This window comes from Balaenoptera physalus, assembly GCF_965194825.1.
Source record: "Balaenoptera physalus genome assembly, chromosome: 6".
Taxonomy (NCBI): domain Eukaryota; kingdom Metazoa; phylum Chordata; class Mammalia; order Artiodactyla; family Balaenopteridae; genus Balaenoptera; species Balaenoptera physalus.
The window spans coordinates 13120621-13137507 of NC_138885.1; the positions used below are offsets into that span (position 1 = coordinate 13120621).

General features: G+C 50.2%; 1 protein-coding gene across 18 annotated transcripts in view; it reads left to right on the forward strand.

The window, feature by feature from the left end:
• The window catches only part of CLASP1 (cytoplasmic linker associated protein 1), a 261977-nt gene that overhangs the window by 215845 nt on the left and 29245 nt on the right, over positions 1-16887 (forward strand). For all 18 annotated transcript variants that reach the window (XM_082465778.1, XM_082465781.1, XM_082465779.1 and 15 more), the window contains 3 exons: positions 8276-8426; positions 13750-13996; positions 16330-16520. In XM_082465778.1, coding sequence (XP_082321904.1) covers positions 8276-8426; positions 13750-13996; positions 16330-16520 — 589 coding nt within the window. The remainder of the gene's footprint in view (positions 1-8275; positions 8427-13749; positions 13997-16329; positions 16521-16887) is intronic.

Consider the following 16887-nt stretch of genomic DNA (forward strand, 5'->3'; position numbering starts at 1 on the left):
CACCCAAATCTTAACTGTGTCACTTGGGGCAAAGTGGTTAGCTTCTGTGGTGAAATGAGCGGTTTCTGCTGAATGGTCTCTGAGATTCTTCTAGCTCTAAACGCTTTCTTCTAGTACCTTAAAGATTTTAAGACTGAAAGTTACGTTGAGAGCCCTGTTTCACATAGAAAGCATTTAGAAACTCATCACCTACTCTGTAAGCGAGAGGAGCACCTACAGGTATTTGATCGTCTAACTAAACCCTTTATAATCAGTCCACACATAGTCTGGGGTAGTTTCCACCCCAGTGGCCATTCTGGGCTCACGTTTGAAGCCGAATGCTGCTCTGAGAAGGGATTGAGAACCTGAGAACTAAAACTGGATCAGCATTTTCAGACTCCTGTTGGGACCATGGGAACATTGGCCTAACAGAGTCTGGGGCAGTGACTTAGAAAGAGAAGAGAGTTTGCCTTGAGATCTTTGGATAACATTTCCCATCTGGCCAGAGCCCTTAGAAGTCCCTGCACGGTGGCTTTCATGACCCCCTGGCAGGTGCTGGAGTTTCTCATGGCCTCACTCAGAGTGGTGACCCTGTAGACCACAGCTTTTAGGAAGGAGCCAGCGGCTGGACCTGCAGGGGTCATGCATGCGTGTTTGGCTTCAAGAAATCCAGGGCTTTGGGATCACTAACAAGAATCAGGGGGCTGTGTCTTAAGGGTTGCTGACACCACGATCTTAAAATTGGAGGAAAATACCACAAGTATGCCATACCCTTTTAAGAGTTACCTCTTTAGTTGGAAGATAGCAAAATGTAAGTGCCTTCAAATTTAGATTTTTTTAATGCTCAAGACTCTTCCAAACTCCTCCATCCTTACCACTGAAGTTGTCTTCAGTTTCTCAAGTTATCATATAAATATTTTGGAAAATGTCAAATTTGTATTTTTCTCTTGGAGAAACGAAATATTTTGTATACTTAGAGTATCCTAGTGTTTATATTGCTTTATGTTTCATCCTCTTAAGGTCCCCTGGTACTGTATGTAGGTAGAATGAAGCATAGCGTTATGTTTCCAGATTTGGTCTGTGTGGTCATGGTTTCAGCAGGCTAGTATAATTAGACGCTTCAGACCAGAAACTAATGGAAACATGTCTGACTTTCCCCAAGTGTGACTCTGGCTCAGCACACTTGTTTTTTAAATGTTAACATCTGTATCAGAACAAACGGTTTGTCTTAAATGACCCCAGTGTTGGCAGTAAAATCATGGCGTTCTCCTCGGTAGGAGAGAATTTTATGGAAAAGTTGTCTTCTCTGTAAATTGTTGCCTTTGTTTAGAAACAGTACTTCTGCAACATTGAGAATTCTGTTCTTCCATAATACACAGTTCATACTTCTTATTTTTTAGTTATTTCATTAATAGGGTGGCACATTCTTTAGGTAATAAACAAAAGGTAAAATTCAAATGAAGTATTTTGTTATATGTGCTCATGGTCTAAGTAAAAGATTGGTGGGAGCTGATAGCATAATCCAGCAGAACTAAGACTTGGCTAGGTATTAAAGCTTCATGGATGTCCAAATTATTTAAAAATTCTAATTTAGTTTTCCAGCTCACCATTCATTCTTAATTAGCCTGGCCTAAATTTTTACTGTTAGGGTTACAGGTGAGTGGAAGAAATGGGGAGATTTATTTTCAATCTTAAAAAGTCCAAGTGTGACCTAAATATTTTCTTATCAACAAATTCTTCTTTAAGGAATTATTTAGTTGTGTAATTTCTTTCTTTCTTTTTAGACACACTATGCCCTCAGTCACTGCATAAGTAGCCAGAATGGCCTTAGCCAACTTGAACTCAACAGGAGAAATAACTTTTCTCACAACTAGAACTGTCCAGAAGTGGGAAAAGCTGCCCCATGTCATCATATCACGGGAAATATTCAGATGGGCTACATACTTTCTACCAGGAAATTTGTAAAAGGAATGAACTCTTGCACTAAATAGGAGAATGTACTGGGTTACCACATTCTAAGTAGGGATAGACCAATTCTACAGGATATAATCTCAGCTATTTTTCTGAGCGGTGCTCTTGAAACATTTATTTTCCATGACCTGCTATTTTATCTTTACCATTGGATGTTAGCTTAGCTTTTTGTCCTTAAGGGGAAGAGTTATTGAGTTATTTGTTTTTAATCTAACTTTGAGTATCAAAAAATAAACTAGTTATTTTTTTTTAGTCCAAAAATTCTACACTCAGATTATGCTGGGAATAAGAAAATACTCTAACATGATAAACACGTTTAATTTGATAGTTTGAAAAAAAAAATCGCTAGTGAGGAATTCATTTTTATCCACCCAGTAACATTAGAGAGGCCGTAGCCCACAGGTTAGACTCTTCTGGAAATTCCGTCCATCAGTCATCGTTTCTGTGGGAGAGAGGAGTCCTCCTTACTCCCAGCGAGCAAACAGATGCCCCGAGTCTTCGGGGAGAAGGCGAATGGCCTGGAGTGTTCCATCATTAAACACACATTTACATTTCAGCTCATTTTACCCAGTGTGATCGATGCTAATTGAAAAACAGAGTTGCAAGGGGCTTCAGCAATTACGTGCAGTCTGTTCCCTTTAAGATAGAAAAAAAAAGCACGTGGCCGTCCTCACTCTGGTCTGCTGTGCATTCTTGACAAGCATGCCGTGGAGCGCTCAGCAGATAACCTCTGTTAACCCAACGATAAAAGGCAGTTTTAGGTGGATTTTACACTCGTCCCGTCAGACGATCAAGAGTGTGCACGGACTCACAGTGGGGATCGAGCTGGAGACCCCCTCCCACAGGGAGGTGCTCGCGCATCCTCTTGGTCCCTCCCCTACTGGCAGGGCCCCAGTTGAGGGGGTCGCCCGTGTCCTCTTGTGCCGCTGACTCAGTGTGTGGCCTAGAGGAGGCCTTTTGGCCTTTCTGTGCCGCAGTGACGGCTCCCCTCCACACCTTGTTTTCCTTATAAAATGGGGCCGTTGGTGTCCGCAGGTGGAGACCAGCTCTGGACCACTGCTCTTAGGACCGCCATGAGTGCTGGGGCAGGCGCGCTGCTCCGTAGGGACCCGGGTCCTGTGGCCCCCACCCCGTGGCCTGGTGTCCCATTTGCGGTCAGCTCAGTTCACGCCCGTGCCGTGTTTCTGGGTCTGTTGAACTGCAGCAGTTGTTAGAACTCTGGCGGGGCCTTTGCACGCCCAGGTCACTTAGGGACACCTGCCAGGTGAGGAGAGCCTGTGTTCTCAGGCGCACTTTAGTCCTCATATCAGGTCACGTGAGCAGAGGGGTTAGGTTTTTGGTTCCCCCATCTCAGAGCTGGCCTGTGGGCCATGGCCCGCCCCCACCCCAATGGTGCTGTTGTTTTCGCAGAAGGAAATACCCATCTGAGGGTCGTCCTGGTCGGGGAACGCGTTGTCCCCTGCCTGAGTGATCTGGCGGGGTGGCACCTTCCCTGAGGCTTCCTGCTCTTGTCCCTTTGGTCCCATTTGAATTAAGGCCCCTGAATCCTTCTTTGGTTCTTTCTGAAATAACCGATTGCATTATCTGCAAGTACATCTGTGTTTTTTGCACGTAGGTGCTTGTAATTTCCTTTACACACACACAGTCCTGTACTTGGAATCTCATGTGATTTAAAAACATAAATGCAGGACTCAGAGTTGGCTCTTGCGCCTGAATGGTGCAGTGTGACTCCGGGTAGAGCTTTGTCAGGGAGAGGGGCTTCAGGACACAGAGTATAGTGCCGTCCTTGCCTGTCTTGTCTCTTTCTCTGACTCTCGTCTTCTGATCACCGCAGTCGGTTGTGGGGTTGCAGCGCCGATGGGTGGTCGAAGCAGCCAGCTCCCTTTCCTCAGCCTAGCTCCATCCCCACCGCTCCCTCCCACAAGACTCTCAGGCGCCCTTACTCTCCCAGGTAACGAGCTACCTGTTCCACTTCTCTGAGGTGTCACAATATTATTGCGCTTCCAAGGTCGCCTCAGGTCTCTGGGGAAGCCTCTTCGCCGCCTCCGGCCAAGACCAGCAGGGCTAGAGCCTTGGTGAGAAGTGTGAGCAGGGGCGTGGCCTCGGCCAGACCCCTCAAGGACGCTCCTGCGGTGCCCCCAGGAGAGGGGACCATTGCATCAACTGGCCACATCCACCGACATCTGCGGTTGCAGCGCTCGGCCCCTGGAAGGGGCTCGGGCGACGCGTGCCGTCAGGGCCGCGACCGTGCGCCGTGTCCCCGGCCTTATGCTCGACCGCACAGGGCTGCTCCCTCCCAAACCTGCGGTCCTCAGCCCTGCTGTCAGTGGTGTGGCCCCGTGTCCTTCCTGATGTCCCGTCCTGATGTCCCGCATGTGCTGATAGCCTGAGGACTCAGATCCAGAAAGGCAGCCCCGAGAGGTGCGCTCCCCGTGACAGCCCATAAAGGGGGCCCAGCACCAGGCGGGAGAGCCGTGGGGTCCCCGCAGGCTCCCGGCCGAGTGACAGTGCTTTACAAAGGAGGCTCCATGGGCTCCTACGGATTCGTGTTTGAGGGTCTCTTAGGTGCTTTTTACAAAGGTCCAAAGATCAGAGGCTCCCTTCCTGGAGCCCTACGATTACATGAGCAGGGGACGGAGCGGTCCAGCTGCCTCTGTGCTGGGTGAGATGAGTTTGCACCTTCCGTGGCAGGACAAGGGTCAAGACGAAACAAAACAAAGAAGTCTGTTACTTTTGAATGCCTCAGAGATAGCTTTTGCACAGAAGATTACATTCTTACTTTATGTCCTCAACACAGCGAGACTGTATGTAGTAAACAAGTCAGCTAAGTGTTTTAACAGCATCTTCCTTTGGAAACTCTCCCAGTTCTGAAAGTAGCTTCTAAAGCGTGCAGAGACTCCTGTGGTCACTGTCCAGATGCGCAGGTTGGGGCACGGGCACATCGACAGTGAGAAGGCTGCGTCCTCAGTGTGAATAAAACATGCCACTGCATTTGTCTTAAAGGTTAGTCGTGCCTCAACGTATCAGACCAGTTGATTGACCGTCTCCCAGTACACTGGCCTGTGTGCCTTACTGGGCACCAAGCTTCACCCCCAGCCAGTCTTCCCATCCGGCCACCGAGACCACCCTCCAGAGGACATCTGTTCCCAGAATCACCTTTTACACGTGTGTACGATGCTACAGCTAACGCTTCACAAACAACTATAACTTCTGTTAACCGTCGGAGGGGGAGAGAGTGGACCAGAGACCTTTACACTTAGAGAACCTATCGGTTACATAAGACGAAGAGGAAATCTGTATCTTTCTCTTTGCTCTTCGCCAAAACCCTATTGATTTCATGAGAAGGAACAATTATCCTCATTCCATACCTAGTATCTTTTCCCTACAAAATGACAAAGAAGAAGGTCTCAGAAGGCACACTTCCTGTCTCCAGCTTTTCTTTCCTTGGCGACCTGACCTCACGCATCTCCCCGCCTGCGCTGTGCATCCTTTCCGCAGGGTGAGGCCGGAGCCTCCTTCTGCCTCGGTGTTGGGTGCCCTGGCCTGACCTCAGGTCAGTGAGTATTGACTGATTGAGCAACTCTTCCTAATCTAAAGAACCCTGTGGAAACCTTTCTGGAGTCTAATCACAGTGTTTACAGACGCCTAGGACCTGGCCTTTAACCTAAGGGATTATACCTCCGAGCTAAAACAAGACAGAATGTGAGGGCAGGTGGCAGATTGGGGTTCACCCAACCAGGTCTCTTCTAAGCAGAGCTGCTGCCTCCCCCTCGCTGTTCCCTTGTGCGTATTGCTTGTCGGGACCACGTCACCTGTGATTCCCTGATGACAGCATCCACGGGAGTGTCCTTTTTCCCTATGAAATAAGGGCTCACCGGTACTGATTTGAAAAAACGCAAACGCCAGAACGTGAAATGGCAAGGAAAGCAACACTGTCTGCTTCCCTGTAGAGGAAAAAAATGCTCTCTCTCACCTGGAGCTCACAGTTTCCACTTCATACCAAGGAGATGCTTCAAAGCTCAAGCTAGTGAGTCTAAAAGAAGTGTCCCCAGTAGATTGTGCCTGGCCGTGCACATGTTCTCCTAAATTGGAAGTCTGAGTTGGTTTATTAATTGAAAGTAAGAAGGAGGAACATTAACTGGCAGAATCCTTTATTTTCCTATTTTAAAAAGAGGCTGCTATCATGCTAAAGTTATGTGAACCGAAATGAGGTATTTTAAGAAAGTTCAGGGTAGGAATAATGGGATGAACTATATGAAACCTAACATCTTCTGAAGCGACATGGAGAATAATATTGTGACATCCCTTAAAAGCTGAACGTCCCCCAGACTTCCTTCTGTCCATCCCTCCATCCTTCCTGTTTTGTTTTGTTTTGTTTTTTTCCCTTTTGCATGGGCTATGTTACTCTTTTTGGTTGTTGTGATTAAAAGTATTTTCAGGCATCTTTTTACATCTCGTATACATATTTTTTGTTTAAGTCATATTCAGCCTTTATTTATGAAAAACGGTGTACTGGCCAGATGTATAAATGCCTTTGCTCACACATAAGCTGGTGCTGTGCTGTTCTAGAAGGGGCCAGGGAGGGGAGTGGTCAGGGGGCCCCAGTGCTCCCCAGTCACGCTTTCTTCACGCTAAAGGGGTATATTGCCTCTTAGATAACGTTATGAACTTAGAAGGGGTTGAAATCTTGAATTCTGTTCAGGGTTTTGATTCCACTTCCTGCCAGCGTGAACATGAAGTCTTAGCTGTAAACGTGTTGAAGCTCACATTTCTTTTTGTTTGATGCCAGAGCCAGTCTTTGAGTTGGCACGTGTTTTTGTGAGCTCTCCAAGTGCAGTTGGGGTGTCTGTGTTCTTTCATTCATCAGAAGAGAAGAGTGGGTTCTACCTGGGCCAGGTGTGCAACCTGGAGTTTGCAGGAGAGTGAATTCATCTCGCAGGGTGAATGCATTCAGATCTTGTACTCTCGCAGGACCCATCCGGCCTTAGAAAACACTCGGGTCGTTACAGCCTCCAGCCAGTAGAGGTCTGGCTACTCCAAGTGAGCACTGTTCAAATCTTGTCTTGTTCATCTGCCCAAACCTTTAAAAAAAAAAGTGTGTGTGTTGAGGGGGAGGTTGGTAAACATTATTTGTTTTTAAGTTACAGGGAAGTTTCCTCTCAACAGAATGCACAGGGCTCGCTGAGTTGCCCTTAGGGGGTGGTTCCCACCAGTGGGTGACTGGTTTCAGTTATTTCTCTTTGGAAGAACAGAAAGATCACTCTTCTTTAGTCCTTATTAATGAATGTTGTTGGATGCTTACTTATATACAGCCAAGGATTCTTTTCATGTCCTTGGCAATTCTCAGTATAGCTCAGGACTGTCTGCAGATTAAATTAGACCAACTCATCCGATTTTTTTTCTTGAATACTTTCTTGGAGCAAGTGACGTTTATTCTTTTTGAGGGAAGGTGATGGTTTTTGTTCTTAGGATCTTCTGTCTGTTTCGGTGTACTTTTCAAACATCTAAAGGTCACTTGTTGATACACTGCGTTACACCAGAAGGCTGTTGAGGAGTTTTGCTTTACTTTGTGTTTTGCTGTGCTAAATGTCTGAAAGGACACCAGTTGATGTCACTTTTCTGTAAGGGACAAATATTTCTTGCTTTTTGGAGTGCTTTTAGATATTCATCTGGAAGTGTGACTCATCTTTACAAGATCTGCTTTCACTGTAAAACTCCCACTATCCGCATCTAGAAGAATTTGGTTATTCAAGCAAATTCCTGGGTTAGATGGCGTGAGAGGCTGTCAGGAGTCCGTTGGTGGATCTGACTTCGAGTCATGTTCTACTCTGGGGTTTTATTTTATAGGTTTCTGATACTGGTAAGCATAACCCAACCTTCTGAGGTCATGCACTTTGCTCCTTTAAAATTTGTGTGTAATAACTAGCTTTCTTTTCATTTATTTGTACATTTGAGACCAGTAACAACCAAACTGCTTTTTTCCATCTTCAAGATACGAAAGTTATTTTTGCACGTCCATTACCTCGTGCATCGTCACCAGTTGTCACTCTTTGAGTTCCTGCATTCTCGTGGTTCTTGTTGTTTCCCACTGGCTCTTACTGAGTGCTGATGTCGTGTGTTTGGGACCAGATCTGACAAGGAAGCTGTACAATTAAATTGTCCAGTGGTGGTACTCTTAACAAAAGATGTCTTCCTTATCATTCCAAATCACCTGAAGAAACTATAATTATGTCTTACTCCGTAAATTATTAGCAGTCGTTTTTACCCATACCTCAATTGTGTGCATGCGCCTTAATTTAAGAAATAAAATATGTTTGCTCTTTAGCATGCTGGAGTATGATACCGAGAACCTGAACTCGGAAGAAATCTACAGTTCTTTGCGTGGAGTGACAGAAGCCATCGAAAAGTTTAGTTTTCGAAGCCAGGAGGATCTGAACGAGCCCATTAAGAGAGACGGCAGGAAGGACTGTGAAGTCGTGAGTACCCGCGCGGCTAACAGGGCCGTTCATCAGTGAGGGGGCGGCCACCGCCCATGCTGGGAGAGAGCTGTGTGGCCCTTAAGGGACGGTCCTCAACGCTGACCGCGGGGATCACTGAACTCCAACATTATTTTTATCTCGTAGTCAGAATGGTATGATTTTAAGAGGCCCAAGGCAACTTTACGAAATTGCAGTAGCCCTCAGCTATCTTGGTGAAGAATGTTAAATGCCCTTTTTCTCAGCTGGCTTTCGTTTATCCTGGACACGTTTTTGTTCCTCTGGTATGATAAAAACAGTGAGCCTGCGCCCGACGCCAGCGTGGCTCTCCGGGAGCTGCAGCCTCCTGCAGAGGGGCAGAGTGGCGCAGGACAGATCTGCAGAGGGGACGATGTCACCCTCTGAGCACGGAGGCCACGAGGGCACGAGGCACTTGTCGGGTCAAGTAGGAGGTTGTCGTCTGAGAGGGGCCTGTGAGAAGGCAGAGGGATGGGGGTGGGCACGGGGGGAGGGAGAGGGTGGGCGTGCCCTGGTGTTGGGGAGGCCCTGGGAAGAGAAGGGCACTCACACCGGGGGGTGCACAGCCATCGTCCAGACTACTCTGGGGTCCCTGAAGGATCTGAAGGATCTTTAACCGGGGAAGTGGCATGGTCCCTCGCACGTCTGAGGATGATGGCTGTCGCTCTGCCATGGGGAGTGACCCCGGAGGGAGCTGGGTCGGGTAGCGCGTGAGCAGAAGCAGGAGAGCCGGGGTGTCCGGCAAGGACTGTTGAGGAGGTGCTGCTGCACCTCAGTGAGGTGACGTCACGGGGAGAGAAGGCGACGTGGACCCCTGTGGAGCGTAGTGCGACGTCCAAGCAGGCACAGCCACGGGCCTTCGGGTGCGCCAGCCTGGACTTGAGGCTGCCGATTTGGGCTGCAGGTGGAGGTTTGAGAGACACTGACTGGATGCTTGACGGTAACTAAAGAAAAGTAAGTGAAGTCAGCCAAGTGGGGGTAAGGGCAGAGTCCTCAGGGGCACCACCACTAAGGGGAAGGCAGAAGAAGCGGGTCAAGCAGGACTAAAGAGCAGAGGAGAATGCGGTGGCCTGGATTTGAGGGGAGCTTTCGGGAAGGGGCTTTCCAGCCAAAGGGGTCTCGAGTCGGATGTGGACTGAAAGGGCTCCGCTGGATCTTTTTTTTACTGTCTGCATTAAATAGTCTATTTTAATCTAGAATATTTAAACCACACAGTTACTCACCGGTGTTTTGATGTAGGGCCAAGACCTTTTCTTTGAGATTGGGCCCCCGTCTGGACTTCCGTCTTCTTTTTCTTAAATAGCTTTTAGACCTAATCACAGTCTGCAGTTTCCAGGGTTAGTTTCTCCAGGAGCCCACTGGGTGTTGTGAGCAGAGCTGGGAGTGGACATGAGGTCACGGTGGGCCGAGGGCCGACTCGAGCGCAGGCTGGAGCGAGGAGGGGCCGACGGCGGGTGTGCGGTGGGAGAGACGCGGCCCGTGTGGAGAGAAAGGTGTTGGCTCTGCGGTGGCGGCAGTGGACGATTCATGGACACGGGTCCTCAAGGACGTGGGGAGGTGGCGAGACGGGGGCCCTGGGGGAGCGGGTTGGCCTTAGCCAGGAAGGAGGGGAGCGGGCCTGTGGGAGCAGGAATTGGAGGGTGTCCACGCTGGCAGCTCTGCTGTCCGCGGGCGGCGCTTGTGCTGAGGAGACGGGAAAGGCTTCTAAAGTGCACGCGAGGAACTTGGGGTTGGGTGTGGTTCTGATCAGGGAAACAGAAGTCCTGCCAGGAACAGCAGAGGCCCCAGGAGAAGCTGGGTGACGGAGGTATAGAGCCAGCACATAAAGAAAAGAAGGAAGAAAAAGCATCTTTAGCGAGAGCCAGCCACCATGAACGCTTCGGGGTGCATCTTTCTGTTCCCTTAGGTGTACCTGCACGTGTCTGTATGTGCAGGGGCGTATGGAGCGTGTTCTTTAAGGTAAAGGTGACTTCATAGGGCGCCTCCTGTTTGGTGTAGTCTTTCCTGTGCCTTCTTGTGGCTGGATGATAGTTCAGCGGAAGGGTATGTGCCATAGTCATGTCCTCGGTGTCCTATTTGGGAACGTTTAAGTTGTTTCCAACTTTTCAAAGTATGAAAAAACACCGTGCCAGATGTTGAAAGGAGTGGGGAGAAGGTGGAGAGAGCAGGCCCGTACCAGGATGGGGAAGTGGGGGGCCGGGAGGGGCTGCGGGACTGGGAGGGGGTGGCAGACGGGGCGCTGACAGGTCGCGGCTCAGAGGGGCGGGGAGGGGAAAAGGAAGCGTTGAGGAAGTCCAAAGTCAGCATCTTCGCCACTCGTCACCAAACGTTAGCTAAGAAGCTGCTATAAAACTGCACTAAATGTGCAAGAGTCAGGCACCAGCATCTCTCTGCTCAAGCTTGACCAGCGGGCCCAGTCCGGTCAGACGGAGTCCGTCAGGGCACAGGTCACATCCAGGGGGAAGGTGGGTCACACAGGCAGAGACGGACACAAACGTGTGCGTGCATCCAGCCTTCTGGGCAGTTACAGAAATCCCACAGGCAGATTCTGAGGTTCCATTTCTTTGTTTCAAGTAGAAATTAGAGCACTTGATGCCAGCAGGGACATCAGGAACGAGTGTAGTACTGATGGCCTGGAAAATTGATACGGCTCTTTTGGAGCTTAGTGAAAAGTCGTATTCAGCAAAAGCGATTTTAAGTTTCATATCCTTTATCCAGAAATCTAACTTTTGGCAATCTGTGCCGAACAACAAACTTGACAAAAGGAAAGAAAGACGTTATTTACACAAAGTAGCTTATTTCAGCATTATTTATAATAGAAAGAAACAAAAACATTAAGGAAAACACAGAAGGGGAATCATGCAGTAAATCTTATTAAAACACAAGAAATAGTGGTGCGATTAAACATTATGGCTGCAAAATTTTTATTTACGTGGGACATGCTGATCCTTTGGGGAAAGCAAAGTATATGATGCTCTGTGCACTGTGATTGCCACTCTGTAAAGCCTGCGTGCAGACGAAGACTGGGGTAGTGTAACAGACCAAGTTAAGAAAGTACGGTGTTGTTGTTAAAAGTGATTAGTATTAGGAGTTTAGTTTCCTTTTTTCTTTTTTTTAATAAATTATTTTATTTTATTTTATTTTATTTTATTTTATTTATTTTTGACTGCGTTGGGTTTTCACTGCTGCACGCAGGCTTTCTGTAGTTGCGGCAAGCGGGGGCTACTCTCGTTGCTGTGCACGGGCTTCTCATTGCGGTGGCTTCTCTTGTTGCAGAGCACAGGCTCCAGGCGCACAGGCTTCAGTAGTTGTGGCTCACGGGCCCTAGAGCGCAGGCTCAGTAGTTGTGGCACATGGGCTCGGTAGTTGTGGCTTGTGGGCTCTAGAGCGCAGGCTCAGTAGTTGTGGTGCACGGGCTTAGTTGCTCTGTGGCATGTGGGGTCTTCCTGGACCAGGGCTCCAACCCATGTCCCCTGCATTGGCAGGCAGATTCTTAACCACTGCACCACCAGGGAAGCCCTAGCTTTCTTTTTTAAATGTCTGAAGTTTTTAAACCCTTTCTCCTTTTATAAATAATCTTTTCATTATATTAATCATATATGTTTTACTTTTAGAAGAGAGTTACAAAGAGAAAAAAATTAAAATCATCCATGAATCATCTTATACCAAGAGAAAACCCCTGTTAGGTCTTATTTTGTTCATGTCTGTACACATACTATATATTCTTCTATATCCTAACAGCTATATTAGGACAAAATCTTCCGGGTGGGATGTGTAAGAACCAGACGCATCCCAGCGGTTCCACTAGGTGTATATCCAAAGGAATTGAAAGAAGGGACTTGAACAGATGTTTGCACACCAGTGTTCAGAGCGGTGTTAGGCACAGTAGCCCAAAGGTGGAAGCAGCCCAAGTGTCCATCAACAAATAAATGGATAAACAAAACGTAATATGCACATGCAATAGAATATTATTCAGCCATAAGAAGGAATGTAATACTGACACGTTACAACGTGAATGGACCTTGAAAACATTATGCTAAGTGAAATAAGCCAGACGCAGAAAGACAAACACTGTGTGATTCCATTTATATGAGGTCCCTAGAGCAGTCAAATTCATAGAGACAGAAAGTAGAACAGAGGTTACCAGGGCTGGAAGGGGAAGGGAGTTATTATTTAATAGGTACAGAGTTTCGGTTGTTAAGATGAAAAAGTTTTGCCCAAAATATAACGTAGTGGTAATGGTTACACAACACTGTGAACGTATTTAATGTCACTGGATTATACGCGTATGAATTACATGATTGAATTTTAACATACGTTTATAAAACTACAATAAAAACCGCACAAAGGCATAAGCGTGGGTGACAGCGGTGCACCTTGTCAGCAGCACGAGTAAAAAGTGCCACAGGGCTCACCAGGGTGGTCTGGCTGCCTGGAAATGGTTCCCCCACGGTCCTACAGTCACGTGTCTGAGATGAGGAAAGTGACCGTTTTGCTCTGTCCCCTGCAGTCAGCCACACTTGCTCTGTTCCCTGCAAAGGGAGCCAGACAGGCCAGTGTGCGCAGAAGAAAGGACCTCGGGGAGAGAAGGGGGTCAGAAACATGACACAAGGGCCAGGGGCCCAGAGGTTTAACTAGTTGAAGATGAAACTCGGCGCATATCAGGAAAGACATTTTCAGACAATATTAAAGACCTGTTCTTTGACCAGTGTAAAGACCAGCTCTGAGAGTCAGAAATCCCCAAAGGAAAATCTGCCTGGGGGATGTCAGGTTCTCCATAGTGAGACGTTTCACCACTTGGGGGGAATATAGCAGGGGACTCGTGGGTGGTGGGACCACTGTAGGTCTCAAGAGGGTCATCGGGGGAGCATTTGTCCATGGCGTTGTGTCAGGGTGTCAGTGAGAAACCCCGTCCTGTCGGTGGTGAAGGCAGTTGGCTGGGGTGTGGGCACCTGAGGTTCCTGGGGAACTGGGGGTGCCAGCTGTGCAGGCTGCCTTCTCAGGGGCTCTTCAGAATTTCACGTCACTAATCTGTCAAAAATGAGTCAAATTAGTCAGCAAATGCAAAGTAAAACAGGCATTCCTTGTAAACTAACGAATGAATAGATGAGAACATCAGCGTGTTGTGTCCCCTCTGAGGTAGCTTATGAGCTAGGTATTTACAAATGGAGGCACTAACAACCGTCCTTTTGTCAGTGGCCAGACTTCAAGTGAGAAATCTCTGGCTCTCCTAATAATTCTGAAGATTTAAAGAAAAAGTTTGAGACAAGCACTGGAAAGGAACTGACAGTGTGCTGTGCCCCAGGTGTCCCGCGACGGTGGCATCACCTCCCCCGCCACCGAGGGCCGGGGCGGCAGCGACGCAGTGGAAGGAGGCCGGACGGCTCTGGACAACAAGACCTCCCTCCTCAACACCCAGCCCCCGCGCGCCTTCCCGGGGCCGCGGGCGCGGGACTACAGCCCCTACCCCTACTCGGACACCATCAGCACCTACGACAAGACGGCCCTGAAGGAGGCCATGTTCGACGACGACATGGAGCAGCTGCGAGACGGTCTGTCTCTCCCGGTGCCACTCCCCCCCACCCCACCCCACCCCACCCCACCCCGCCCCACCGCCAACCGGGGCAGCTCCGGGCACGCGAGGGTGGACTGGGGGCCTGCTCTGCTCAGGCGTCTGTGCGCCTGGGCGCGGGGGCACACAGAGGACCCACGGGGAAGGCCTTGCGAGGAACCACGACCCGGGCGGCGGTGAGAGCGGGGCCTGGGCAATGGGGCACCCGGGTGCAGCCTCCGGTGTGCGCTTTCCCGTCCCGCGCTGTGGCCGGGAGGCCCGGAGCCCTGCTGGGTGACTTCCTGCTGCTCTCTCAGCAGCATTTGAGCCAGGTCTCCCGAGCTGCTTGTGTCACCTTCAGTCCTGTAGGTGGGGAGGGGATCTAACCTGCCCTGGGCACCTGCGTGGCGTGTGCTGGCTGCTGAGACAGGGATCATTCCCATCGTACAGGTTAGGAAACCGAGGTCTAGAAAGGTGAAGTTATTGCCCCAAGTATAATAACACACTTGATATGGAGCAGAACTGGTCTGGGTTTTTTTCTGACTCTTGTGTTAAGACCAGTGCCCATTACTGAGTAACAAGTGAGTGAGTACACATTGCTATGAAGTGATTTTATCAGGAAGTTATTTTTTTCTCTTTTCACCTCACTGGCATGTTCGTGTGTTTTAGTTTATTTCAACTTAGTAATTAATTTTAAAAATCTTATATATGTATACTTTGTTTCCAAGCCTGCTGTGTTATGTTGTTTTCAATTTTGAATGAAGAATTAGATTAGAACCTTAAATCAGAATTCTAAGCAGTTAGCATTCAGTGAAGGCCTGCTGTGTGTCGCGAAGGCTGTGGCTTGCCAGGGCTGGCTGTGCAGGGGAGCAAGACACGGCCCCGGCCCCAGAGCGCCAGGCCCGCCAGGGGAAACAGGCTCATTGTGGTGGCAGACCTAGCAGCGAGGGCCGCGTTAGCGGTGGCTGCTGGATCCAGGGGAACACGGAAGGAAGAAAGCTGCGTTCTCAGTGGATCAGGCAGTGACGGGAGCCTAGGACAGAAGGGAAGGCCTTCCACGGTCTGAAAGCACAAGTAGCTTCAGGGGCTTGAGCGCGTGACCCCTTGTCTGTTGATTGCTCCTTCCTGGTGGGGAGCAGGTCGGTCTGTACCTAGCTGTCCGTCTGCTGGGCAGGAGGCTGGTGGTGGAGGATTGACTTGGACTTGCGCTGCCTAGGAGTTGTGGACTGTTGCCTTTCTTTGCTCATAGAGCTGGCACAGCGTTTAACTTACCCAGTTGTTGGTCTTGTTTAAGACAGACTGGAGATTGGGATGTTGGCTGTAATTTATACACCAACTGTATGCTAAAAGGCTTAAAGGAAAAGGTGGGATGGCAGGGGCGGAGTTGAGAGGGTTCTTGAAGACGTCACCTTTCTGATTCTTAGAAGCTAAAGAAATATGTGAGTACAAATTTAGGTTCCTAATGATCTGTCTTTGTTTTTTCATCCTTTCTACTTAAAGTGAATATTCAGAGTTGAGGTCTCTTAAAACAGGGGTCCCCACCCCCTGGGCCGTGGACCGGTACCAGTCCACGGCCTGTTAGGAACTGGGCCGCACAGCAGGAGGCGAATGGCGGGCGAGTGAGCGAAGCTCCGTCTGCTGCTCCCCATCGCTCACATGACCGCCTGAACCATCCCCCCCCCACCCCCCCCGCCCCGGTCCGTGGAGAAACTGTCTTCCACGAAACCGGTCCCCGGTGCCAAAAAGGTTGGGGACCGCTGTCTTACAAGAACATGGAAAGAGAAAGGATATGCCCCTCTGCCGTATAAACCACAGCCAAGTCCCCGCAAGAAGTTACGCTACGTGATGTTGGCAGGCCTGGCGGTCTGTGAATGGACTGTCCGTGGGTAGCCTGGACACCGCGATCCGTGTGTGTTTACACGCTGGCCGCTCAAGAAGGGAATGGGGATGAGTGGATCAGACACGGTGGTGGAGGGCCTGGAGGAAACTGCGCCCAGCGGGTCTGAGGGTCGTGAGGGTGTTCCTGGCAGGGCCTGGCTGAGGACGGTCGCAGGGAGCAGAGTTGGGAGGAAGACGATGCAGGAGGGGCTTTGGGGGGGTTCCTCCTCTTTGTCTGAAATAGGAGGGAAAGAGGCCGGTCAGGTCGGGAAGGGCACCGCGTGTTGGTCCCGGAGCACTGGACACCTGTTCTCACCCGTTTTCACAGTTTACCTGGCGAGGTGACCTGCTGGGGGTGTGACGGGAGGCCGGCACCCAGCGCGGGCCGCAGGCCTGTGGGGACCTCCTGGAGTCAGGAGGGCGGGGGTGCTGAGCATCTGTCTTGTGTCCCCCAAGTGCCCATTGACCACTCGGACCTGGTGGCGGACCTCCTGAAAGAGCTGTCCAACCACAACGAGCGAGTGGAGGAGCGCAAGGGCGCCCTGCTGGAGCTGCTCAAGATCGCGCGCGAGGACAGCCTGGGCGTCTGGGAGGAGCACTTCAAGACTGTCCTGCTGCTGCTGCTGGAGACGCTGGGGGACAAGGACGTGAGTGGCCCCCTGCCCCTCCCCTCTCTCCCCCCCTCCCCCCTCCCTCCCCCTCCCTCCCCTCTCCACCCTCCCCCTCCCTCCCCCTACCCTCTCTCCCCCTCCCCCTCCCTCCTCCTCCCTGCTCTCCCCCTCCCCCTCCCTCCCCCTTCCCTCTCTCCCCCCTCCCCCTCCCTCCCCCTTCCCTCTCTCCCCCCTCCCCCTCCCTCCCCCTTCCCTCTCTCCCCCCTCCCCCCTCCCTCCCCCTACCCTCTCTCCCCCCTCCCCCTCCCTCCCCCTCCCCCTTCCCTCTCTCCCCCCTCCCCCTCTCTCCCCTTCCCTCTCTCCCCCTTCCCTCTCTCCCCCTTCCCTCTCTCCCCCTCCCCTC